We start from the raw sequence: 27,632 nt of genomic DNA on the forward strand, positions 1-27,632 counted from the left end.
AATTTTGATTTTGTTTGTCGTTAATAGACATTCGCTCTTAGAGCAGTCCTTTACTCCGGTTTCAACTGAATTAACGTATCTCCCTGCGAAAGTAGTTTAGTCGTTTCCAAAGCAAAGCAAACTCGAAATCGAAAGGACCGCACGAGAGAGTTCTTTTCCGCCTCGGCCATATTTTCATCTTTGATGTCGTTTTGGTCTGTGAGTTTGATTGACAGACAATTGGCCGATGGTAATTCATCATTGCCTCCCGTTCGGTGACGAACGGCGTTCGGTAAAATGTCTGGGCTCAGCGGCAGGCGTTTCCTTTCCTTCCCTGCCCCTCCCCCCCGCTCCTATTTTTTTGCTCCTTTTTGCCCAATGCCCTTGCGCGCTTGCCCCGCTTGGCTTGAAGGAAACGGAAACGACTGCTACTCAGGCTAACCTCTGTCTCTCCCAGAACCCCCTTGCCACAATATCGAGCCGCGCATCAGGAGCGGTGTTGGCTCCCCTATTGAGCTCTTCTCCTGTGATGTTGTGCAAAACTGGTTCAGTTTCAACGCCATTACACACCATGCGAAGCATTTCCGTCTCCAGATCCCTCAGTTCATTATGGCGTTGGATGACAAAACCGCCCCTTTTGCATATCATAGCGTGATCCACATAACAATAATATAATAACAAAATAATAATAATAATAATATTAATAATAATAATAATAATATTAATAATAATAATAATAATAATAATGTATTTTTAGTGCATTACATAAAAATCTCAATACTCTTACAATATTGAATAGTATTGTGATTAGATTACAAAAAGAGATAATTATAAATGCTATGCCATAAATTGAGTTTATAAACTTTGATGCACGTTCTTGGTATTTTATAATTTTTTTATTGTTCATGAACATGACACACAGATATAAACAATCATGAATTTCAAGCAGGCTGTAAAAATGTTAAAGGTGTCTTGAGGTGTACCATATTTATTGGATTAACCACCCTGGGTGCTTATTTGAAACCCATGAGGGTGGGTGCTTATTATTTTCCAAACATTTTCAGCAAGCAAGGACATTTTTAGAGAATAACAAAACAAGGGATAACAAGTTTATTTCACTTAAAAACAAGACAAAACAAAGTGCAAAAGCTAACATAAACAAGTCATAAACAATACAAAAGTTCATTGACTGCCCTATCTAAAAACAATTTTGGAAAACAACTGACGCTCCTCTTTCAGACTGGGTGCTTATTCAAGATGGGCGCTTATTCAAAGGTGGGCGGTTGATCGAATAAATACGGTGTGTGTATACACAAGAGAAAAAATAAGAAAGAAAGATGTTCTAATGATTCTTCAAAACATGTAATGCTAACAGGTTGATGGCAAGATATCCACCGCTAGAAAAAAGAGGTCTCGTAAACTCACGCGAGGTGCTTCAGGGAAAACCACAGAACCTTTCATTGACTACAGCATCACCAAACCATGTCTTGGTATCTCACCATACAGCAAAACAGATCCTAAAGGTGTGTTACTATTGAAGAATTCCTTATGGTAGCAGTTATAATGTTCTATAGTTTTTATCAGTTAAGGCACGGTAGTTCTTCTTAGTTTGTATGATATTAATATTTTTTAGAAGGTGGTCTGTCTGGTATGGGGTCTTTGACTCTTTTACAGACCGTCCTTATGGCAATGCCTTTCTTTTTATCACTTACCTTTAATTCTTTGCCATTAAATTGTAACAAATATTCTGTCTTGCTTCTGTAACATTCTAGGTGAATTTGCTTGACTGTAATACTATCAAATGAATATAATAACAGCAGGTACATTGAAGTTGGCCGCAGTAAACAATAAAAAAAACAACAACAACAACAACAACCACCACCATATGAGCATTTCTTTGACCAAATGCAAAAAATTCATCCATTTCTGAGCAAACCGAAAGGTGGATGCGGAAAGTCTCTCGGAGTTTTCTTGCCCAGAGCCATTCAATGAATGCTCTCCTCATTTTTCCTTGGCATCAGCTTCTTCAAGGCTTTATTGTTAGTTGCATTTAGTGGTGTTAGTAATTTTATAGTTTGGCTGTTAATTCTCTTCCAGGTGAGCAGCAGAGGAAGCTGGAGGAAAAGCGACAACAAACTCAACTTGAACAACAACGGCAGCAGGAGGTTTGTTGATTACATGACTTTAATCGCTCTGAGAGCCTCCACTTTGGCATGTCATCATATTTGTTGCTGTGAAGTCTCCCAAGATTAGTAATGTGTGTGGTTTTGTAATCTACTGAAAATAATTATTTGAAGAGATGGGCAATTGTCTTAAAGGCCCATGTTCATTCAATAGTCATTGCAGTCAGAAAAGCAGAAAATCACCAGTGAGCGCCAAATAGCCAAAGTAATCCACATTCATTGAGCTTATTCCCTGGAGTATCACTATTTTCATGTCATTAAGCTTTATATGATATCCTCACTCTTCATTTCTGTGGACATTTCAAGGGGAGTCTTCGTGATAATAAATGTGCGCAATGCGCATTAGGTGAACATGGGCCTTTAAAGCTCAATAAACTCAATTCCTAACCTGGAGAATGAGAAGCTGTTTACTCTTTCACACCTTTTCTCCTCCAATGAATTTGATTAGTGTGATCATACTCTGGTAAATGAATGATGAAGGTTCTTAGTACATAATCCATGCATGTAGTTAGCCTGGCTAACTTAGAAGTGATCATCCTCCTCCCCTTCCCCTCCAGCTCCCCCTTCCCCTCCCAGAAATCAAGGCCACAGTACCCAACCAGTACAACACATATTGAACCTCATCATTGTCATCTTTTCTTTACAGCACCAAGAACAGATCCGGGATGAGAATAAAAAGCTGTCTGCCTCCATGGTGTCAGTTAAAACAGAAAACACGAGCAGAAGTGTGTCAGTGTCTACCACTTCAACTGTCACGACAACTTCCTCTACAGTCACATCTGCCACAGGGACTGTCAAGACTTCATCAAGCAGTGCTGGTCTTACATCAAAGGGCACAAGTGACTCATCTGGGCCGAGATCTGAAGGTACAGGACCAAGTGGAAAAGGCAGTAGTGGTCTAAGCAGTCAGAGTGGTTCAGTAACTCAGGCATCAGGTGGGACTGGTTTTGTACTAAAGATAAAATAATTATGGATTTACGTACTTTGTTACAGGAAATGTATTGCATCAAGTGAACTTTAGGAAACCAAGATATGCAATTTAATAATTATATAGTTTCACTTTCAGTTTCAGTTTATTGATTGCCTCACACACACAAATACAAATTAAACATTAACGAGGCAAGGTAGCCTGAGGAAGCCAATAAGGCTTATGTAATGGACTACTTTGGCAGGATAATTCTAATGTTAAAAAGATAATTTAATAAGTCTGTCATTGGCAGGACTATCCATCTTAATGTATAAATATCACTGTTATACAAACATAATCATTGGATAAGAATAAATAGGTGAAAAGGATAAACAAAAGGAAAATAAAAAATAAAAAAGCGCACTCAAGTACACTAGAAGAAGTAACATGTTTTTATAATTTAAGAGAGAAAACCTAAGTTTAGAAGTGAACACAGCAGAACTAGGAGCATTCTGAACTTCAGGGTTAAGAGTATTATATAATTTAGGGCAATTAAAGGGTAATGTCTTGTGATGTTTTAAAATTTTGGCTTTCTTCTAATGTTAATATAAGTTATAAAAAAGTCCTCACAACTTGAAATGTTCCTCACTAACAATACCACTACATGTACCATTCCTCCTCCTTTTCAAAAAGGATTTAGCAGACCAAGAGATTGTGACCCATTGTGAGAGCCTTTTAACTTATCATGTCATCTACTTTACATAGCACAGTCATACACTTGCAAGTGGACTTAAACTTTAAATTTGAGCACTGGCTTCAGTTTATTTTTTGCCATTATTCTCGCACATCGTTACAAGATAAAATGTAAATTAAAATATAAAAGATAAATAAATAACAAAAGAGAGAGAAACATATGACGAGGATGCCCATAGAGAAACCATTGGGGCTTATATGAGCTACAGGCTCCTCAAAACCACTGGTAAATGCTGTAAAAACAAAGCTTAGACTTTTAGTTTTGATTTTGAAAAAGACAAACGTAACAACTTAGCAAAAAAACACTTTCTTTATTCTGAAAATGATTCTTGTTTTTCTGTCACAGGCTCCCTCCAGTCCAGTTCTGTGATACAGGGTGATTCTCAATCAAACACTAGCTGCACAGATGGTCACTGTTCACCTGTCCCCCCGGCAGCTGGCCAACAAGATATTGAACACGTCAACAAATGTGGCAATATAGGATGTGATGGGTGTGTTACCTGCACCAACAGCTCCATGTCAGCTATTCAGGCCAGCACTGTGAGAAAAAAGACTAATGCAAGACTAGGTAACAGGCAGATTTTATTCACACATTTTTCTTTTTTACTTAAGTGTAATGTTTTTGTTGTAGCTTCTTGAGTAATAAACTGTTTACTGTGAATAGCATTTTTTGAAGCTTACTTTAAGGTTCATTCAAATGAATGCTACAATACTGAGCGTGTCAAGTGCTGTGAATGTTAAAATTGAGCCGTTCATCTTTCAGTATGAAATGTTCTCAAGAAATACGTGCACCAGTTGTTGATGCATCAGATTGAATTCATTGTGTACGCACCCAGACACATTACAGTCTTGTGAATGTAAATAAGGTCAAGTTGGACTGTAAGCAAATTGTGAGGCATTCTATAAATGAAATTACAGTTTGCATAGTGCGTTGTCTCTTTTTGTATTGTTGACTCACATAAGCACTTGATTCTGGATTTTAAATAACACTCAAGAGGTTTTAAAGAACTATTCTTGTGGTAATTTAACTCATTGCAGACTTATCTGATCAAATTATGCACTTTTTTCCCATCTTTACTAATAATTGACATCAAACAAAGAAAAATACAGGGGAATATTGTGGAAACTTGCGACACACACACACACACATACACACACAAAAAAATAGATACATATATTTACAACTTTCTCCTTTACAACGCCTGGAACATACTTTGTACCACAAAGGCTTTGGCTACACTATTTTTTGAGTAAGAAAACATCACGTCAGAAGCATGAACTTCCACTTCTCTTGAAAATCATTTAACTTCTTTTTCTTCCCTGCAATATATAATTCAACTTGATATTTCTTAGCTAATAAGACCTTAAAGGAGGAAAATGGTAGGTTTTGTCAGTATTCTTTCTCCTGCAGTGATAAAAATTACGCACTTGATATTTTGGAAAGCAAACTTTTAGAGTTTTCTTCGTGAAGTTTGAATTTGGATGCTTGTGAAATAGTAACTACCTAAGTATACAGATGCTCTTTAGGCTTGTCATGTACTCCTTGGGAGGAGTATATGATGATGAGCATATGTCCTGAAGCTAATTACAAAGGTAAGTAACAAAGTATTGCTTCTACTCGGCAGTTATTCCAAGAGATCGTTTACAAAGACCTAACGGCGTTGAAGTTATTGATTTGGATGGAGATGGCACAGCCACTATGCTTAGTGTTCCCATGGAATCAGAAGAGATCATGAACTCACTGGCATCTCACAAGAGTGAGGTAAGAGTGTTTGATGTTATGGTCCTTTATGCAATAGAAGTATCATTGTATTTGACATGAAACATATCTTATACGGTCAACTCTCGCCTTGCAGTCACCTCGCTGTGACGGACACCCTGATAATACAGACAGCAGCTAAATCCCCATCGAGGTTAAGTTACAGACGTTTGGCTGAAATAAATTTCCGCTATTATGGACTCTCACTATTAAGGACACTAACTCATGATCCTAAGGGTGTATGCAATAAGGGGAGTTGACTGTAGTAGGTATTTTACTTTTAAATTAATTGTGATATTTGTGTATGAGGGATTCAACTATCTTTGGCCTCCTTTAATGAAAAAAAAAAACAAAAAGCTGCTAGAAGATCTTCTAAGGGTATCTAATGAACCCCCAGTTAACGATTATTTCTGGCTTAAAGCTGTGCAGACAAGTCAAATACATGTAAAACCTTTAAATAATTTTAAAATGTATCCAGAAGTTTCACTTTTTGTAATATTTTAAATTATGCTGTTGAACATGGTTCTAACTTTTGACTCTGTGGATGAAAAGCTATTGAACAGCACTTTCTTACGGTGCTGCATTTTTAGTTTTTCTCTTCTCATTCTTGAACTTTTAACTTTCAGTACCTAGTTCCTAACATGGATGGTTCAATACTGGATGATCTTTTTAATGTTAGTAGTCCTTTTCCTTCTATATCATTAACTCAGCACATTCTCTGCACTGATCACTTGCCTACCAGTGCTCTTATTAATATAAATTATATGGGATCACTTTTCTGTTTTTGCTTTTATAGTCTTGTCATAAACCTCATCATTAATGTTGCTTTTGTCATCATTATCATCACCATGATCTTCATAATTATCAATATTGTCATCCTTGTCGTCGTCGTCATCATCATCATCATCATCATCACATCATCATCATCATCATCACCATCATCATCTCCATCATCACTTTAAAAGGAAAAATAATTTAAGAGCACTGGTCCTTTTAACTTCAACATCCCCACATTGAATTTCAGGTGTACCTGTTTTCTAGACAAGATTTTTCTTCTTTATCTTTCAAAATTGTTAAAACATTGTGAAATAAGTTCATGTTACTCACTCACTTACTTACGAAACTTTTGGATGCAGGGGACCACACGACGCAAAATAACCTGAACATTCTGAATACGTTCCGTGGCGGATCTCTTGTAGTATAAATGCATGTGCCAGACGTCACTTTACGTGTAAATAAACCAAACTGATTGCACTCCGACACTATGGCAAAAGGCTTATTTATTTGGGCCAGTATTTCAACTAGTGCAACTAGCCTTCTTCAGGGCCAGAGTTACTTAAATTCGAACGTAAACATAAATGGTTAATGGTTAACTAGTGTACATGACATAGATGTAGCATATATATAACAGTACATAAGATGCATATAGGTTAAAAAATAACAGCTACAAAAAGTTTAAATTTGAACGTGGACAAAAATGACTACAGTACATATAACTATAAATATGGCCTATATAACGGCCCATAGGATACATGTAAAGAAGTTGGAAAACAGAAATAATTAACATTCATTTCGTCCATATGAAGAAGACTAGTTGTACTAGTTAAAATATTAACCCAAATATATAAGCCCTTTGCCGTAGTGTCAGTCCTGCAATCAGTTTGGTTCACCTTCTTAGTCAGCCCCTTTTAGACTGCCAATCCCTTCTTCTTTTATTGCACTGGGAACTGTTTGTATTTTTTGAGAATAACTTAAACACATGTATCTCCAGGCTCCTGAGAGGATTGCACAAAAACTATTTACCATACACACCTGACCCCACCATTTATGTAAACTGTCAAACTAATTCTAAAATTTGCTCAAGCACAAGGTGTTCGTGCAGAAAGATCGCTGAGAATCTTTCCTCATAAACGGTCCAAAAATTATTCTAGTGTCTGCACTTTTCTGTTTTGCAATATAAATAATTTAAGGACGGTGCCTACTAATACGGAGGTACGTGTATTTTTGCACAGTTTATTAGTATGCGAGAAAAGCAGATCTAAGCAAGGGCTATTGGAATCTAAAAAGAACATTGAGGGTAACGATGCATTTTTTTTTAGAGATAACTAAGAAACAATAACTCTAAAAGGTGCTAAAATATAAAGCAATGTATGGCATTTTTTATCAAATTGAAGCTTTATTATCTCTGAAAAATGCATGGTTACCCCCAATTTTCTTTTTGGATACCAGGAGAACTTGCTAAGTTCTGCTTTCTCCGCATAGTTTTAAGCCACGCAAAAATATCCCTGTATTAGTAGGCACCACCCATAGCAAACCCGAGTATCTCGAGATGTGCAGAACATATGCACAGTAACAAAAGTAGGCACTGCAATAATTAATATTTAAAGAAGGCACCGCAATGATTAATATTATTATATCACCTGTTCTATCTTGTACTTCCTTCTGTTAACCCTTTAAGCACCACTATCAACATACACATTCTCCACACTGTTCTCCTTATTACGCGGGATGCCCTGAGGGGGCATACCGTGTCTAAAAACGGGTCGATTTCTTTTTTTTTTTTTTCTTCCTCGTAGCTACAAATCGGTACATTAATTTATTCATTAAACTCACCCCTCTCCTACTCGGGGTGTATTGTTCTGATTGTCTTCAACAGAAGCAGGCCAATCAAAATCCATTCTTGTCGCTTATATTGCGAGGGAGGGGACCCACTCACCCCTACCTGTGTGACGTCAACGCATCATTTGATCTATTTATTAAGAACAGATTAAATTTGGCCCCATATTGTTAACATGTTCTGGACTCAAGTGTGCCGTTTTCAAACGGAAATTTCACCATTTTGAAGCGGCAAATCGAAAGAATAACTTCTAAGAAGCACCCAACATTTAAAACGGTGGAAATTGGTAAATTCCTGGCGAAGGAATCGTGCTTTGTTTGACAGTCTTAGACCACGACGCGAGACTGAAAAGAGGTCATTGAGAAGCTTACGTTATCGCAATGGAATTCCCGCAATTTCCCTTGAAACCCTGAGTAGTGTAATGCAAGGGAAACAACGTAACGCGATCGTCGTGACTCAAACTATTCCATTAGCAAGGATAGTTTTATCAATCGGCGAAGCATACAGTTGGAATAAATGAATCAGCCCCAGCATCACGCGTAATGCCAGTATAGCAGGCATCTTGTTTTCTTATGGAACTGGTTAGGAGAATTTGTTAACACATCAAGACATTTTGTCTCTGGTGATCATGTCCTTTTTTGTCAGAAGCTCAATGCTTGATCAGGTTGTGATATTGTAAGGCGAAATTGCATGCTTGTCATTATCCTTATTTTTCTTATGGAACTAGTTAGGAGAATTTGTTAAAACATCAAGACCTTTTGTCTCTGGTGATCTTTTTTGATGTCCTTTTTTTTCTCATAAGCTCAATGCTTGATCAGCATGTGATATTGTGAAGAGAAATTGGATGCTTGTCACTATTTGGGCTTAAAGGGTTAAAACAAGATGCAAATTGTCCAACCACACTGAAAAAAACAACACTGCAGAGCAGAGGCCCAAAAAGATTGTCCCTGCCTTTTTTTGGCCTTAGCATTAAAAGAAACAAAATACTGAACTATAAAATAAGTGAATTGCATTCAGAAATAAATTGAATGTTGTCAAAGTTTTTTTTTATTATTAAAAAAATGGATTATCTTGGAGAGCTTGATACAAACAAACCTCGCAGTGTTTCATTATTTTGAAAATCATGTTCTTATACTGACTACATTGTAACGTAGTTTGCATAAAAATTTACAAAATTCAAAATCACTGAGGCTTGTATCAAAACAAAGTCTGTTCAATAGTCTAACCTGGCCTCTTATTTAGGCAATGGAGCAAAACTAGCAATTCTAGAGCAAAAACGAGTGACTGGGACTGTGCCAAAAATTTTGCAGTAACTTTGCAAAAAGCAAATGTGTATGAAAGTGTAGTTGTGTATTCCATAAGATATTCATCAGGACCCTCTCATTATGACATCACTTTGCTTCCATCATTCATATTAATTGTGTATTGCCACTTCTCAGGCTTGGGAAGCTCCATGGCTTCGTGCGAATCGGCGAGATGTCAGAAGTACTGGCAGCAATCGAATCCCCGCCTTCCAAATCCCAGCAATACACCGGCGAAAACAGGATGTGGCATCACTGATCCAAGAGAGGCTGAACAAAAGCGAATTCGACAAGAGGATTATGGGGGAGTGTGAAATGCCTGGGGAGCCTGTGGTTTCCAGCAAGCCCGCTCCTAAAGGTGAGCACAGGTTCACCCACCTGGTCCCAGTAGTTTGATGGCATTTATGCTTATCCAGAATTTGTTTCAGTTTGACTTCTTATTTAAAGAAATAATAATATTGTTGTACTTATAAACTTTTTTCTAGTTAAATAAAATGTGCCCTGTGCCACATCTCAAACTGGAGTACTAAATTTAACAATAAAACTTGGGAAAAAATTGAACATTGAGGCTCCAGTAAATTTGTTATCAACAAAGGTACAACAAAACATTTATTTTGTTCCCTTTGGTTGAGTGTTCAGGGTGAGGGGGGATGTTTTCTCTTCAGGCCATTGTAGATATTTAAGGCACATCATTTTGTATATTTGCAGGTCCTCACAAATGCACCAAACTTTGCAATTCATCTCCGAGTATTCCAAATGAGGAAATCGTAAAACATAATCCAACAGCAATTCCTCTTTTATTGAAGTGGAAAAGGTTAGAAATCTTGAAAGATAGTGAATGCTTAAATTATATTCCTTAATGCATTATGAAGTGTTTTCTGAGATGTAGACCAGCTAAAGTAGTTGTGAGAAAAGAGAAATCTGAGGCTTCAGCGCCATAAAAAAATCATAACTTTTGTGATGCTTACATGTACAGATGCTCTGCCAATGAGCCATGTTTCCCAAAGCTGTGAAGTAATTATAATTATAATTAGTATGATTATATCTTTTCCTATCTCTGTTTCTTTCGTTATTGTAAGTTATAAACTGTTGTAATTTTAACATCAAGTGGAGGAAAAATAAAAATACAAAAAACAAAAAAAAAATACAAATACAAAGTAATTCTTTGAGTTACACAAGTTCTAATTTCACTTGCACTTCAAAGACTAGATATACTCTTACTGAAACTATCACCAAATGCAAGAAATCTAAGCTAAGAAATTACACTGAGAATATTAAGAAGCACTTTTTAGCATTCTTGGTTGATAATGCTTGATTAATTATGTTTACTTTCTGTTGTAATCAGCTCTGGCTTATATTTACAAATTCGCTTCTAAGTTTGGAAAAATTAATGTCTGAGGAGTTGTCATTCTCCCATAGGTTATGCTTTTGTTATCTACACTGTTAAAACTTTATCACTTTTACTGGAAAAATTGGGTATAGTGTAAGAAACCAAATTTTTGACACTTAATACAGACAATGTAGGTACTCTTTTTCAGTACTAATTTTGTACTTCATTTTGTGTTTGTTTGTATTCAGAGAAATTGCACAACGTCACCCTGGTAACAGAAAGACTGTGTATTATCGTACTCCTTGTAACAAAAGGCTGGTAAGTTGCATTCTTTTGAACCAGTGAATAGAGGCTACCTCAAAGTGGCTCATTCAAACAATGTTTATTTTACTTTCACTGAGATTGGCAGTGGAAATTTTGCAGAATATTTTGCAATAAAGGAAGTTACATTCTGTGGATATGTGAGAAGTTTAATGATAGTTTCACAAGAGAGAAAACAGTGGTCGTCCCGTCAGAAATGTAAACATTTATATTTTACTTGTAATATATGCAATTGTGAGTCTGCTATTCTGTGTTATTTTTGTGGATAATTTTCATGTAGTCATTGTTGTAGATGTTTGCACCATTTTGTGCTTGTTTCTCGCTGTGGTGGTTAGTCGATAATAAAGTTTTTCAAGATATATTTCAAACCCTTTTTTTTTTTTACTTTTGCAGAGGTCGTTGCTGGAGCTTGCTAATTACTGTAAGTATGCAGCGATATTTAGAGCGGTTTCCAATCGAGTGTCGTAAAACCAAAACCAAAGTAATTACTCTGGCCAATCGCAACAGATGTAAACAACACAACGAGCCAATCAGAATTCGAAGCAAATACATGCAACTGGCGCCAAGCGCGGGAAAACGCGTGCGGCCAAAACACGATTGGTTTTGTTTTGGATTCCCATTGGCTGAAAAAGTGGCGCGAGTTTTGTTAACCAATCACAGAGCGTAGTAATGCAAAACCAAACCAAACGCGAAATTACTTTCGACACTCAATTGAAAACCGCTCTACAGCCAAACCCCATGCTTATGGAATTATTTAATCATAATACCGTAGAAGCTGTAAGAGCAATTTGATATTAGGGAAAATGTACCTTGTCAAATAGTTGAGCAGTTTTGACTTAAAGCACACTGCATGCATTTTTCAAACAAAATTCAAAGCTTTTCACATGCAAACCCAAAGCAAAACTGTGTTTTGTCTGCACCTTAAAATGAATTACGACATGAATTTGTGTTGCAACTAATTTTGTAATTTTCTTTTGCTCCTCAGTGGTGATTACAGAAGCTACCAATGTGTCTATAGACCAATTCTGTTTTGATCCTGATATTTCCTGTCAAGACACTGTCTACAGAGATGTGGTAAGAATTTTGTCTGATAAAACGTTTTCCGTATGAATTAACATCGTGAAACGTGCACCAGACACCAGATTAATATCACTGTACGAGTGTTGGACATTGCATGGTCAGCATCCCTTGGGGGGGGGGGGGGGGGAGGCAGGAATGTCACTTCCCACCAAAGTGGCCCAGGTTCGATTCCTGGCGTTGACGTCATATGTGGGTTGAGTTTGTTGTTGGTTCTCGTTCCTGCTCCAAGCGTTTTTGTCCGGTTGTCCTCCCTCCACCAAAACCAAACATTCTAAATTCCAATTCGACTCTTGAGGGCCACCCTAACCTCGAGTTGGCTTGTTGCTACCCTCCCTAAATATCGTTATTTTATAAAAGAGTGTACTGACCATTTGATGCAGACTTGGAACGAAATAATGTGACCAGCGTCAAATTTGAGGAAAATGCGTAAACACGTGTTGTTGCACCAGCTTGATAAAACATGGGGTAATACTGACCTGATTGGCCAAATTACGATTGTCTTTGCTTTGGTACCTGATTGGGAGATAGAGAACAACTTGTTGCATCCGTTTTTTCATTGCACGGTTTTGTTTTTTCGAGTTTTGTTTGTACTGGCTGTGCTAGTCTACTTAATTTATATACTGTAATTGAAGAAATGAAAAACGTTACATAATTTTTTTGCTGTTGTTTTGTCCCCAGGAACCAATTTGCCCTGACATATCACGTGGTGCAGAAAATGTTCAACTCTCGGTATGTGCTTGAAAAACTAATCCTCAGGTTGTACGCTTCTCTGCGTTTTTTTATCTGCTTTTATCATTAGCGTTTTCAGCATCCTCCTTGTCAAATCTGGAAGTGACATGTTCTGTTTTTAGCAGAAGGTATAACTAACTTTAGCTAATTCTTTGAAATCAATCCCTTAAATCTCAAAATACACACAGACCTACTTTTCTAACGTGAACACCAGTCGGTCTGCCAAGTTAGGGCGTTTATTTAGAGAAATTTGGTTTCTATTACCAAATGGTCACTTTCGCCCTTTTTCCATTAAACCTTTCAACTGGTTTCTTTTCTGCTCTTATTTCGCCACAAACAAACAAATAACAACAACAACAACAACAAAACATATGAGTTCAGTTGGTTAATTTTCTGTGTTGATTGGCACCTGTCAGGTTGTCAACGAAGTGGACACTTGTTTTCCTCCACCAATCGACTATGTATCTCGGAGAATTCTGGCTGAAGGAGTCAATATGGTTCTCGACCCAGGCTTCTTGGCTTGTTGTGACTGCACGGACAATTGCCAGGTTTGTTCTTGTATTCTGTTTTCCAGTCTATCGTGAAATTTTGTTCACATTATTAGTTCATGATAGAGCGGTTTTCAGTTGAGTGTCGAAAGTAATTTCGCGTTTGCATTGGTTTTGCATTACTAAGCTCTGTGAATGGTTAACAAAATTCGCGTCACTTTCTCAATTAATGGGAATCCAAACCAAAACCAATCGTGTTTTGGCCGCACGCGTTTTCCCGCGCTTGGCGCCGGTTACATGTATTTTCTCCGAATTCCGATTGGCTCGTTGTGTTGTTTACATCTGTTGCGATTGGCCAGAGTAATTACTTTTGTTTTGATTTTACGACACTAAAATTGGAAGCCGGTCTAACAGACGACACCGATCAATCCTTCCCCCTTGGCACTGAGCTTATAATTTAATCGTTTGATTCATTTCTTTCTTCCATAATTCGCTGTTCAAACGAGGAGCTAGAAATTTAAAATGAAATTAATCAAAACTTGAACTTTCAAACTTTGTATCATCTTAGCATTGATTGCCCGTTACACATTGCAAATGTTCGGCATGCGAAGCTTAGACGATTGCTCATGCACCTCACAGCGGCAATAATTTGTTGCGCTGTTTATTATGCCACCGCAAGCTAAAGAGAGATTGTGTTACAATCAAGCTAGCTACTGAGATGACTACAATTGAACGTTGCAATTACATAGAAGATAAATCAAGGTATATGAATTATAATTGTGTTAACAGTCACCCTTAGTTTGGTAAATCCTCTGCTTGCTACCTTAAAGGGGAAGTATCACGAGAATTTGATGTCATTTGAAAACCCAAAAACGTTTGTCTGTGAACAGAAACAAGAAAATTATTGTCTAGTTTTGTTATAAATTATCACCCCAGCCGGAAACAAAACTGTCTATTAGTGCCTTTAGTCAGAGACAGAGTAGGTCGGAATGGATTGAAACTTGAAAAATGTTAGGCTAATTTTTTCAAGTTCTCGCAGTTTTGTTTCCAAAATGCTCTAGAACAGATCAAGAGATGTTCCTTTCAAGAGTTGAGTTGATTTCTTTCCTCTCGTTGTTCTAGAATTATTTTGTAGCTAAGTTAAGGTCTTGTTTCACCATTTTTGTGTCTACGGCTTCTAGAGAAGCGTAGACACTATGTCATCGGGTTGAGTGAAAGAGTGAAAGAGTGAAAGAGTGTAAGCGTGTAAATGCCACAGGAATCCCAAATGGAATACTATCGAAAGCCGACGCTAATCCTCGACTGACCGAGATCGAAGCGATTGTATTTGCGGATCAGGACAATGGCGACAATACGGTAAATGATGTTTTCCGATGTTGATTTGCTTTTTACAAATAGTTTAAGTGATGATTTGAACCAGAATTCTGTAACTTCTGTAATTTTCATGGCAAACATGCCCGAATTTACTGCGAGTGATCGCTTTGAACAAACACGGAGTATCTTCAAATTTTACATGCGTGTTTGCACGCACGCAAAAAAACTGAAAGTTTTTTGCCTCTAATAGCAAATGCATCGTTTATTTCAATAAAATGTTTTTTTTGGAAAGCTTTTTGTTGATTTTTGTGTCTTTGTCAATTCATATATGCGTTTGAGAAGCGACAAATGCGTAAGGACAATTTGCATAAGCGGATGAAATTTGACATGCCAAAGGTCTTCATCAACATGCCATGAATTTTGCGTTCACGTGTGTTTTTCGGCAAATGATTAATAGGTAACCATATTATTTTACGTCAGAAAACATTTGTTTAATCATTCCAACTTAATATGCAGTTAATTTTGGAAGCCAACGATATTTATTTATCTACTGCGCATTTTATTCAGTTTAAACCGCTCTGGAAAAAAGTTAATTTATGCGAAAACTATGGAAACACGCCATTCATAAGTTCAGTATAGATTAATTAATAATTTCTGTTGCATTTTATGCCTACATTTCAGATTAGAACTTTGCTTTCAGTACTTTATGTTTAGAACTTTGCTGCATTGCTTTCAGTACAAAGTTGTGGTTCAGGTTGTAAGATTATATAATATATTGTTTATGTTAGAATAAAGTTACAGTTCTCTTCATACAAAATGTTTGTGGTAAACGATACCAGCTTAATCTCTTCTCACCAGTATTCTGTGCAACATTTTTACAACCATTTTTTTTTATCTCTATCCTATTTCCACTCCTCCCTCTTCGTTTTTATTTCAGTCTTATTTCCCTTTTCTTCAATTCTTTTATATCACATTTCTATACCAGTACTGCAGTAGACACATGCAGTCTGAGACTGCCTATTTTTAAGAAAAGAGGTCAAAAACACCATGACACTTCCCCTTTAACTTACGGAATGAAATCTGAAAGTTTGGTTTCCACAGAGTTCTAAGAAATGGTTTTGAACCCAGCAGTGTTCGTTTGGTATCTTGTTCAATTCATAATAACTGTCATTAATTATTAATATCCAAGGATAAATCCAAGTGCTCATGCGCACAATTGACGATCCAGGCTTCTGCTGCAGTTGGAGGCAAAGAAGATACGACCACTGGCTATGAGTTCCGCAGGCTCAAGGAAGGTGTGCAAACTGGGTGAGTGACCGAGCTGCCATGCAAACCGGTTAGTCAGCGGTTATTGTATGAATGTCATGCACGTGGGGATTTTAGTAAGATTTTTAAGTATTTGAAAACAAAAATGCACTAGCAGAATTTTCTCTTCGCCCTGTTCCCCACTTGGAAACGTTTTCCGTTGGATGCCTGAGGAATGCTTTATTACCTCTTTTTGCTGTCTCTAGAATCTACGAGTGTAATCAGAACTGCGCATGCGGAACGCAGTGTTTCAACAGAGTTGTTCAGAATGGCATTCAACTGCGATTACAAGTGTTCAAGACAGAAAACAGGTGAGAAAAGATAGATAACGTAAGCAGATATTTTATTTACCAAGCATAGGACATTTCCTTCAACCTCGTTGCTTCTTTGTGTGTAACTGTCTTCGTTAAGGAGGCGGCGTGGCCCAGTGGTAAGGGCGCCGTCCCGCCTCGGCCACGCTTGTAAATAGCCAGCTGGTTTGCCTCCTGCCAGTTGGGATTTTTAACATGTTATGTTCGATTTGATTACTATTTGTTTCCCGTTATTTCTGAGTAGAATGCCTGTAAACTAGCTTTGGGTAGCTAAGTGCATTTCCACTATAAACAAAGCATTTTTTTTATTATTATTTTTATTATTTAAGTCGTCTTCTCGTCTTCAATGTTCGTGCAACCCACCCACTATTAGCACAACTACCATCCGGCCACAAAAATTCCTCCGCCATCAACCTTTTGTTTTTGTTTGCATTGTTTTCCAGGGGTTGGGGCTTGAGATGTTTGGATGATATTCCTATGGGAACATTTGTCTGTACGTATGCTGGGCAGATTCTTAACGAGGACATGGCGAACAAGGTTTGATTCTACAGTAATTTTCTTTACATAATTGCAAAATAAATGCGTGTACCAAAAACGCGTCTTCATTTAATAGGTGTTTGCTGTCGCTAAGGCTTGTATTGATTGTTTTTATTAGGATGCTGTCTATCGTTTGGCGAAATGAGGCTTCACTATTGTTGTTATGGACTTATTATTTATTTGTTTATTTATGTTCTTTTTTTAGGAAGGAAGAGATTTCGGAGATGAGTACTTAGCCGAGTTAGATCACATCGGTCAGTAAAAGTGTTGCATACTGTTCTAGCTAGAAAATTTATCTTGACAGTTAATGGTCAAACAGATTTCGTAACGACATCAGTATCACTTTGAGTTGTTTAATTTTCACCTCGGTCGTTGTTAGTTGTCACTGGTGATAAAACGTTGTCGCGTATAACTGAGGAGAAATTCTCAGTTCCTCCTGGAGTGTACACAGAGAGACTGGTGGCTAGCTGCAACTTTCGACAATTTAAATGACAACCTTCCCCCCCCCCCCCCCCCCCCAATCAACGTCAGTGATGGAAAAATGGTGAGTTTTGCTTTGAGAGCGAATTGATTTTGGGGAGGGGGAATTTATCTACAAATTTTTAATTCTGTCCATCATTGAAGGTAATTTCGTAGGTTAACATAACACACTTGTCCTCCATACTGCTGGGATCAGCAATGCTGAGAACTCGTTCCCGAAATAAGAAAATTAATTTTCAGCGTGTCGCTTGTGTGGGGCAAAGAAAAAAAACTGAGTTCTTGAAGGGAATCGAACCCGTGGCCGATCAAATGTTCTAATCATTACCGGCAAACTCGTGGCGAGCTAGGTAATAGGTTCGTATCTGGCACGAATTCGATATTTTGGTTACATCAACCATATCGGATGCACCCTGCTCTTATGTTCTGCTTTTTGGTAAGCTGGGTCCACGTGACGGTATTTCCACTGAAACGTTTTTGTATAGTTTAAAGACTATCACATGTAGAAAAACATGTCGATAATGGTAAATTTTCTTGGTGCAATGCTGTGACGTTTAGACTGGTTTTTGTAGGAGGGCGACAAACTTCAGGGTCGTCAACTCGGCCATTTTGCTGATATTTGCACATTTTTCATTGTGTTCTTCTTTAAGTTATATTTTCGCGAACGAAGACTTAAGAAGGGCGTTGTTGTTGTTCACGTCTGCTGCAGGCATGCTAATTACTGACTAAGCTACAAGTTAGTCACGTGACTCGCTAGCTACAGCGGTCCTATGGACATGCTCTGAGTCACGTGCCGCTCGATTTCCCCAGTGATGGAAGTCACGTGTTTTTTGTTGTACTGTTGTTACAGAGGTGGTGGAGAAAGCTAAGGAGGGGTACGAGTCCAATGTGTCAGACTTGGAAGAAGATGACAGTGTGATTTACCAGACGCTGGGCGGCGAGAGCACCTCTACTGCAAGTGGATCTGAAAATAGCGGCGACAGGTAAATATTTGGTGCATGTAATCACGAATTAGAGCTCGAAACGGATTGCTCTCTGGCCTTGCGGATTGTTCATTCAGGGGGCAATGTCTGGTGGAGAAAAGGTATCTTTGGCGCCGTCTGTTTCTTAGTTTCTCCCTCGTTATTAGTTACAAGAAATCTCAGTCCCAATGGCGGACTAAAACTCGCCATGTACTCGGGCTCTAGGTGGTGTGGCTTTACGCTTACTGATCAATGAAGCCAAAAAAATAAGGTGTCTCACATAAGACCGCAACTGAATCACTTATTGAGCGCCCGTTTAAATTCCTTTGTTGCAGAGCGGTTTTTAGTTGAGTCTCGCAAGTAATTCCGCGTTTTCTTTGTCTTTGTTTTACTTCGCTGTGTGATTGGTCACACTGATTTATCACGCTCTGTGATTTGTCACATTGATTGATCATGCTCTGTGATTGGTCACATTGATTGATAGCGTCACTTTCTCAATCGATGAGAAGCAAAACCGAGACCAGTTGTAACTTGCACCAGCTACATGTATTGCTTCGAGTTCTGATTGGTTAACAGCGCTGTTTGCGTCTGTTGTGATTGGACAGAGTAATTGCTTTGGTTTGTGTTTTATGACACCCAATTGAAGACTGCTCTATGTTTTTCAAATCTCATGATATTTAACACTCGGCTTAGCAAAAGACAGCTCGGAGCCTTGCTCTTATTTAAAGTGCCCCTAACCCTTCAATTTGTTTTCTTTTGGTAGATTTCCATTTCTGTGAAGAACTCATTTTCGAAATTTTTTTCAGAAATATTGAATCCTTTTTTTTTTTACGAGCGCTTAAAGTTACTGAAATTTTTGAATTTTTGCGCCCTTTAAGCCCCGCTGGACAAATTTTTGTCTCGTGGGCTCATTAGGAACGAGCCAATGGGAAGCGACATTTTCTTCGCTGTGACGTAAGAAAAGGCCTCGGATCGTTATCAGAAGGAATCTTATGCATGCTGATTCCTTTCTCTACATTTCGAGAGTTGTTCCATCCAAAAACCACACATTTTCCAACCATTTTCTCTGTTTACAATTGAAGCATTACCGCGAATCTTCGGATATTTTTGCACGATGTCCTTTTCTTACGTCACGCTCCATATTTGGCCGAGTGGGGGACTAATGCGAACGATAGGTGAAAATATCGACAAGACTGGCTTCACTTCTAGCGCTTGTAAAAACAAAAGGATTCAATATTTCTCAAAAATTTTTTCAAAAATGAGTTCTTGAAAGATATGGAAATCTACCAAAAGAAAACAAATTGAAGGGTTAGGGGCACTTTAAGTCTCTCTTGGCAAAGACACGATCAATAACATTGTGCCATTTTCGCGATTATTAACGTCACTTAACGTCTCAAATAACAAAACTCATCCTGACCATTTCTACAGTTCTTTGTCAGAAGATGAAACATCCGAGGCCGACTCCATGTTCAGTGAGGACAGTTTCAGTTCCGAAAGAAATTCAAGACACGGAGACGGTGATACCACCAACCACAAACCATCAAGAAGGAAGAAACGAAAGGTTTGCCAAAAGTTATTTGCTGGTAAAAGCAGAGAAAAGGATGAAACGAAAATTCTGTCGGAGAAAATTGCTTAAAACGATTTTTTTGTCGTGTATAAGTCACGAAGATGACTTTATCAAGGGCAGCAATGGAATGTGCTGTACGCTATCTGTATTAAAGTCTGTGGATAGAAATTAGTGTTTTCTTGCAGCAAAGCGTTTTGATCGCCATTTGATAATAAGACACGTTTATCTGTGGAACTTCAGTCTAGTCAGCTTGGTTGTTAAATGGTGACTCAGTGTAAATCGCTGAGAAGGCTGTTGATAGAAATAGGCGATGACTTCCGATAAACGCATTCCAAGTCTGTAGTAATTTAGACGCCAATTCTAGCATACTTTTACGGAAAAAACAGTGAAAAAGAAAAATAAGACTAGAGCATGAAATCTTCTGCCATTCAAAGCAGATCAAATCCCAAAATTAGAAAATGGAACTTACTAAGGAGTTATAGTTATTTCTTGTGATGGACCTATTTTCAATGTTTTCCAAAATAAACTAACCATTCTTTTAAAAGTAATCTATCCCTGATGTGTCTTTCTCTGCAGAGATCATCAAGAAAAATTGAGAAGAAAAGACGGTAACAAAATCTGCTGTTTTTTGTTTCTAAAAAGTATTTGTAATAACCATTTCACTGTTAGAAGATGTACTGTAGCTGTCAGAAAGTTATGTCCGTTCTGAAATGTTTATTGTAAATTCAGAGACATTGGCTCGCCTTTACCATCTGTTGGTTTATGAATTTTTTTGCAGGGGTGTACAAGGAGAGGAAACGCTTATGGTTGAACGTGAATCGAAAGCTCACTGTTTGTCGAACCTCGCCGATGAAAAATGGCAAGTCGCATTCTTTCAGTCATTTTTTATGATCCTTCGTAGCAGGGGTTTATTTGGCGAACGATTGATGAGTTTTGGACCAGTCTCAAGTTTCAAGTTTCTTTATTTCCACAAAAGAACAGGAATTAGAAAGAAAGGAATGTGGTGTGAAAACGAAAACCAAGTCTTCAAAGAAAAAGAAGCGTTCAGCCTCTTTTTACCCTTCTTGCGTATGCGCGGCTGTCTAGTGGTTAGTGCGTTGTATTTTTCTGTTGCGTCGTTGTGGCCTGTTCCAGGAATTTAGTTTGAAAGTAACGAACCGGGGTGGCGGCATGCTTGTTCTTGTAGACCATCCTTCCTACTCTCCTATTGAACGCCTGAAACCGGCTTGGTGTTTTGAGCTTGCTCCAGATTGGTTTAGTCGTGAATTTTGTTCCTCGTTTAATCAACAAATCCCAATCTCAATTAATTAATTAATTCTTATCAATAAAGATTCTTACAAAGGAATTTTGTGCTTGGTTTTGACTAAGACTTTTTCCTTACTTTCAGTTTAGAAGTAGCTTTAAAAACATTTGCAACAAGCGAAAGAGACTTCGGTGAACTTGTAATCGTGGATTAGCGCTAATAGGCTTTCAAACAACTGGGGCCAGGTTTATGGTCAAGACGCTGAAACAAGTTACTTTGCTCTCAAGGTGTCTCTCTCTCCCTTCAGAGCGGTTGCATAATCAATAATAAACTCAACTTGACTAGTATGGCAGTCAGTTTTTTAAAACCAATGTTATGTATCGCTTGTTACTTTTTCTAGGTGTTACATAGCTTTAAAACGTAACCGTGACAACCAGAGAGAAGCGGCCGCCTTTCTGAAGAAGATGATGAAAGGCGAAGTGACAGCAAAGAGTAGTTTCCAGACTGTCACGGTCAGTGTCGCCAAGGAAACGGAGCAAAAACTTGATGAACATGTTCCGAAAGATGCTGAGAAAGCGAAGCAACAGACAGGTAAAACAAAACAACAACAACAGCAGCAACAACTTTATTTAATATACTTATATCTTTTACAGGAATACGCAGGCCGCATATAGCAGAGCTAGTCGAGGCGGGCTGTGGAACTTAATAATTATTACAAACATGAATAAAATTAGAATAAATTAGTAAATATAAATATAAATAAGTAGATAAGTACACGCATTCGTTCCTTTAGGCAACTAGATAAGAGAAAATTAAATAAGTAGAATATATAAATTATACATACACACAAATATGCATATACAATAAGAGGGGAAAACAAGAACAAGAAGAAAAGCGAATATAAAGTTTAATTAACTATAGTTAGTGATTTTAAAGATTCTGTAATTTTTTTTTTCAAATAAATTGTTGTTGTTGTTGTTATTTTATTATTTATTTTTATTTTTCTTATCTTGCCACACAGAATAAATTACAAATAGAATAGAAAAGATAATAAATAGCTAATTAAAAACAAAATAGGGCTTACCTAAATTTTTCATGTATATTTTGCTACTCTTTAATGTAACTTTTAAATTTTAAATGAGTTGTAAATTTAATTGTGAGCTTTAGGATATTAATTATAAATTTTGATTGTGAGTTTTGGTATCTTGACCCCACTTAGCATCCTGTCTTCATAGGGTGCTAGACCCTCCTGAGGGGTGGGGGGGGGGGGGAAGGACTGTGATACCCTTAGTTGTTTCATGATAAGGAAACTGGAATCGTTATCCAATAGGCTTTAGACCGACGTGATAATTATGGCACCAGAACAGCCAACCACTATCGATCGCATCCTGGTCGCACAAATCTTAAGCAATTTACAGTCCTTTATCACCCGGCCTGATCAATCGATGAAATTGGTAATCGATAACAATCGATGGCAATCGATGTCAGTCGATAACAATTAATCGATTGATATTGGAAATCGATGACCAATCGATGACCAAAAAACGTGTGTTTTTTAATTGACATCGATTGTCATTGATTGTCATCGATTGTCATCGGTTTCCGTATTTCCTTTTAACAAGAAGATAGATCGACCGTCCGATTATGGAGGCTTACATATTACGTCCCGCTTATAAGACAACGAACAACAACAGCAACAAGAATTTATTGGTTCATATATCAAATGGACATGTGGGTTTATGTAGACTGCGAGTAATCTCTCATATTTCTTTCTGATAGTCGAGGAAGTGCGATCCGAAAATTGCGTGGCTCGCTTCTCGTTCTTACCCGACCTCGTTTTTACCGACTGATTTGCATAATTACACAACACTTTTGTTTCTCAGAGGCCAAAGCGGTGCTTCCAAATCCCGTTGGAGGTGACCCAGTTGCCCACGAACACGTATTGTGTCTAGAACTTTTAGCGCGTTCCCTCGATCTCCCCTCTTTTTTTGAGCAACGAAACACTCACCAAGTTCAACAGAAAATGGGCATTCATGATACCCTTTAACTACAACGTTGTAGATAGTTAAAATAACTTCAGACATATTGTACGGGTTTGGGTCACTAGTCACATATACGGCCACAAGCGGAACTAAAATTACAAATCGAAAACAGTCAGCTAATTGACCCAAGCTTGTGATTATCGATTGGTCATCGATTGACCGATATCAATCGATATCAATTAACTAATTGATATCGATTGATCGATTGGATTTCCGATGATCGATTGTCATCGATTGATCAGGCCGGGTTTATCAAGGTCCCAAAATCTGGAACTCTCTCCCAATATCAATTACTTTGAATTGACCAAGCCGCACTTACGCAGCATCATATTTTCTATTTATTAATGACAGCCGAGGTGGCCTCTCTTATAAGCCTGGTAGTTTCTTGAGATCGCCTCGCCATTGTTGTAAATTGAATGGCTTCTTTTTCTTTTTTTTAGTAAAGCAAATAAATAAATGAGGATGATGATTGAGAAGTTTTCTTTCCACAGATGAAGAAGAGAAGAACGTCAGTCAAAGCAGTGACTTCGATTTTGATGAAGTGGATGAGATATTCTTAAAGAAAATGCAAGATAATGCCGCGCAGAACAGTGCAGGGAATGATGTCGCAAGTACAGCTGCTGTGGGGACAAAAGAAGATAGCGAACTTGAAACTGGCAAACACGGCACCAGCAGTAATGAGACGGAGGAAAAAGATATGAATATTATTGACTTAACAAGCGAACCCGAGGGTGACATTGCCGAAGGGTGTCCAGCTTTCAAAAGTACTGACTTACAATCGGATTCAAAAACGCATGAAAAATCACAGATTAACCTTGACTCTGGATCTACCAAGTCACAAGAACCTGTTCACCAGGACAAAATGTGCAAAAAACCTGTTAAACCAGATGAAGATCCCAACTCGGACTCTGCGCCTTCACTAATCTCCGCGGAAGATCTTTCAAAACTCGCGGCTCAAAATCCAACCGTAGCGGACGAACCGCCAGTTTTAACAAAAATGAGTCCAACACGCCGCGTTTCAAACTCACTCGAGGATATGATCTCGCGATTAAAGACGCGCGTGCTCACCACGCAGCCGTCTTCTTCAGACTCCAGTTTGAACGGGGCTGACGGACCAGCCCAGATGGACTTTGAACAATCGGTTGGGGACGTCTTAGACAAACGTCCTGCCGATAAATCTCCTGCAAGCGTGGAACATCCTTTGGGAATGACAGTGGAGCCCATCTCAGATCCCTCTTCCCCAGATACGGAAAACATCGAATCCTGTCCTCCTTCACCGTCGAGTTTGCGCTCGGATGTTTCAAAGACCGAGTCGTTAGACCGGAAGTCGGAGGTTTCAACCGGAAGTTCTAGACGCAGTAGTGGAGTGTCGTCAAAGCCGCCTGCGAAAAAGTTAAAAAGTAAGTGGAGACATTGGAATAGGCAACAGCTATGCCAATCTTTGAGAACAGATGCCTTTTACGGGATTAGTTTTATAGAAAGCCGTCTGCTCTCGCAGGGTGCCGTTGTCGTGTGCTTTAATTAGGGAGATTTAGCAACGACGACGGCAACGGCAACAAAAACGTCACTGAAAATATAACTTTATTTCATTTGTGCCACTTCGCGATTATTTTAACTCGTCCAACTTCTACACAAACAACAAACTACCCAGGAACCAAATTGGTAGGAGTGGCGTTCAAGTTAAGAGAGAGAATGAAAACTTCACCGTCGTGTGCTCACGTTCTCCAAAAAACCTTCAATGTGGTCATTTCACGTTGTTGTTTTGCAGAGGACAGCGAAGAAATGTACCAAAATGTAAAACGCACGTGCAGAGCGATTGTTTTTGTTCATTAAACCCATTGTTTTGTGGCGTTGTCGTTGTCGTCGCCGTCGCCGTTGCTTAAGCTCCCTATTTGGGAGTTTTAGCAACGTCGACGGCGACGGCGACGAGAACGCAAGAAAAAGTAGGCTTAATAACCAAAACAACAACTCTCTGCACGTGCATTAGACTTTTTGGTACATTTCTTTGCCGTCACTGCACGACTAGGACGTGAAATTTCCTGATGGAACGTTTTACGGAGGACGTAAACACACAACGACAAATTTTTCTTACTCTTTCTAAACTTGGGTGTGGTCTCCAAGAATTCAACTTCAGGAAATTTCACCTACATTTGATATTTAAAGTGAATTGGAATAATCACAAGGATGTTTCAAAACTCGCGAATTCATTTTAATAGTCGCTGCCGTTGCCGTCGTCGTTGCTAAAACTCCCTATTTAGTCTGAAGTGTCGGCGATCTTGTGGCATTAACACTTCACAGGTGTCAGTCTGTAGGGAGGTTCGGTGAAGAGATGGCCAACGCCTTTAAGACTAGGTTAGAATGTGCCAACGATAATTTTTCAATTAAAAATATAATCTTGCTTATACAAGCACGCACAAAAGCACTCATGTCCACGGCATCCTTTTAAAGTCGGAACGAGTTGTGAAAACATGTCAAGTGAGTATGATTAACGATTGTCGGCGTAGCATTTGTTACGCTTGGTGAGATCATCCAACACTTCAGTCAAAGAAGCGCAACGAAAAAGTTCTCGACACACGGGAAGTGAATTGGTGTAATAAACAGTAACAACCTACAGTGGTTTTTGAGCAGTTTAACAGTTCATTTAACTGCCGAGAATCCCCGCCGAATTCTGTTTCAGAGAAAAAATTAACTTTATCTGGAGGTTCCGCTCAGTAAACCCTAAAATCGTAAATATTTAACAATTCTTGGACGAGGTTGAGCAAAATATCGTGATTTGTCAGTGGCGAGCAAATCAATTCAGGCTGAGGCAAATATTTGATCTGCGAGACACTGACAAATCACGATATGTTGCGACAACCGAGCTCAATAATTGTTTTATCATTCGATCACCGAGTTTGTTTTTCGTGATTATTTTTGGGAAATCACTCTCTGACAGCTCAGGGAAGCGATCTGCCATCTTCATGCAAGAGCGTGGTTTCAGTTACACATGAGCAGAATATTATTTGCAGCAAAACACAGTTGGACATTATTGCGCATGAGCAGACCATTATTTGTAGGCAGCTATTTGCAGGCCACGTGGTTTGCTCTCGGCCAATGAAAAGGTGGAAAAAGTACATCGAATGATAATCTATTTTGTGACGCGTTCCTCTTTTGCCTTTCAGCTAACAAGCCCAAGATTCATTACTCCCGTTCTCAACCCAAGCCCTCCTCAACCAGCCCGTCAATAAAAGCCTCGCCCAATACACCCTCGCCCTCACGCCCCTCTCTGTCGCGTCAGTCCTCGGCCAGCAGTAGGAGAATGAGCACGAGATTGATGTTCGGAGAAGAGCACTGCTACGTCATTGACGCTAAGGCTTACGGGAACTGTGGACGATATTTAAATGTGAGTGGCTTGCCGTTTGGATTCGTGGGGGTGGTATTAAGGACGGTGCCTACTAATACAGAATTATTTTTGCACAGTTTATGACTACGCGGGAAAAACAGATCTTAGTATAGGCTACTGAAATCCAAAACGAAAATTGGGGGTAGCTGGGCATTTTTTTGTTATAGATAATTAAGCAACAATTATTCTAAAAAGCAGTAAAATACAAATCAATGTATGGCGTTTTTTTATTATTTTTTTTTTAAATTGAAGCTTCATTACCTCTGAAGAATGCATGGCTACCCCCAATTTCATTCATTCATTCATTCATTTTGCCATTAACCAGAAATACAACAACAGTATACAGAAATACATTAAAGATAATATGCAATATTCCTACTAAATTATTTACAAGATCAAATGTGTTAAAGGCAAGGAAGCCTATATAGAAGCCGGGGGCTTATTATTTTCTTTTTGGATACCAAAAGCACTTGCTAACTTCTGCTTTCTTCGCATAGTTTTAAAGCAGCAAAAGTATCCTTGTATTAGTAGGCACCACCCATAGGAAACCCGAGTATCTCGAGATGCGCAGAATGTATGAGCAGTAACAAAAGTAGGCGCCATCCTTAAAAGCTGTGAAGCTGAATCAGTCCTTGTTTTTGTCTTGCAGCATAGTTGCTCACCAAACCTGTTTGTCCAGAATGTTTTTGTGGACACTCATGATCTGCGATTTCCGTGGGTGGCGTTCTTCACACAACAGTAAGTTGAAGTCACACCGTAATTGTTATTTATCTATTTGTAGTTGTAAATAGTTGTTATGACAAGTAATAATTTCTGAGTCTATTGTTATTTTCATTGTATTTGTCCCTTATCGTACACCGCTGAGACACAGGGAGCCTTGGTGAGCTGAGTGATTATTACTAGCTTTGTTTGTGATATACATTCTGTATACCGCTAGCTTAAGTCAGATTGAAATTATCCTGTGTTATCGAAAGGGTTGATGGCAAATGTGAGTCTCAGATCCAGGGAAAAGGTTAAAAAAATAAAAGAGCTGTAAGCATTTTTT

General features: G+C 38.4%; 1 protein-coding gene and 1 long non-coding RNA gene across 4 annotated transcripts in view; both read left to right on the forward strand.

Annotated features, from left to right (window-relative positions):
- Nucleotides 1-27,632, forward strand: part of LOC146486075 (histone-lysine N-methyltransferase SETDB1-like) — a 54,085-nt gene that overhangs the window by 24,186 nt on the left and 2,267 nt on the right. For 2 of the 3 annotated variants that reach the window (XM_085098062.1, XM_085098075.1), the window contains 25 exons: nucleotides 1,355-1,502; nucleotides 2,077-2,144; nucleotides 2,809-3,097; nucleotides 4,169-4,390; nucleotides 5,448-5,584; nucleotides 6,208-6,255; nucleotides 9,638-9,857; nucleotides 10,208-10,313; nucleotides 11,078-11,147; nucleotides 11,544-11,571; nucleotides 12,136-12,224; nucleotides 12,909-12,959; nucleotides 13,376-13,507; nucleotides 15,951-16,069; nucleotides 16,273-16,377; nucleotides 16,821-16,914; nucleotides 17,120-17,168; nucleotides 18,242-18,374; nucleotides 19,782-19,914; nucleotides 20,497-20,528; nucleotides 20,699-20,779; nucleotides 21,564-21,754; nucleotides 23,697-24,605; nucleotides 26,367-26,587; nucleotides 27,237-27,325. In XM_085098062.1, the coding sequence (XP_084954188.1) occupies nucleotides 1,355-1,502; nucleotides 2,077-2,144; nucleotides 2,809-3,097; nucleotides 4,169-4,390; nucleotides 5,448-5,584; nucleotides 6,208-6,255; nucleotides 9,638-9,857; nucleotides 10,208-10,313; nucleotides 11,078-11,147; nucleotides 11,544-11,571; nucleotides 12,136-12,224; nucleotides 12,909-12,959; nucleotides 13,376-13,507; nucleotides 15,951-16,069; nucleotides 16,273-16,377; nucleotides 16,821-16,914; nucleotides 17,120-17,168; nucleotides 18,242-18,374; nucleotides 19,782-19,914; nucleotides 20,497-20,528; nucleotides 20,699-20,779; nucleotides 21,564-21,754; nucleotides 23,697-24,605; nucleotides 26,367-26,587; nucleotides 27,237-27,325 (3,764 nt within the window). The remainder of the gene's footprint in view (nucleotides 1-1,354; nucleotides 1,503-2,076; nucleotides 2,145-2,808; nucleotides 3,098-4,168; nucleotides 4,391-5,447; nucleotides 5,585-6,207; nucleotides 6,256-9,637; nucleotides 9,858-10,207; nucleotides 10,314-11,077; nucleotides 11,148-11,543; nucleotides 11,572-12,135; nucleotides 12,225-12,908; nucleotides 12,960-13,375; nucleotides 13,508-15,950; nucleotides 16,070-16,272; nucleotides 16,378-16,820; nucleotides 16,915-17,119; nucleotides 17,169-18,241; nucleotides 18,375-19,781; nucleotides 19,915-20,496; nucleotides 20,529-20,698; nucleotides 20,780-21,563; nucleotides 21,755-23,696; nucleotides 24,606-26,366; nucleotides 26,588-27,236; nucleotides 27,326-27,632) is intronic. The other variant, XM_085098069.1, reaches the window with a different exon arrangement.
- Nucleotides 14,431-15,052, forward strand: LOC146486077 (uncharacterized). The gene is made up of 2 exons (XR_014859327.1): nucleotides 14,431-14,476; nucleotides 14,509-15,052. It is a non-coding gene; the product is annotated as an uncharacterized LOC146486077 (long non-coding RNA).

The sequence above is a fragment of the Pavona decussata genome, unplaced genomic scaffold (assembly GCF_977016875.1).
Source record: "Pavona decussata unplaced genomic scaffold, jaPavDecu1.1 SCAFFOLD_21, whole genome shotgun sequence".
In the NCBI taxonomy this organism is placed as follows: Eukaryota; Metazoa; Cnidaria; class Anthozoa; order Scleractinia; family Agariciidae; genus Pavona; species Pavona decussata.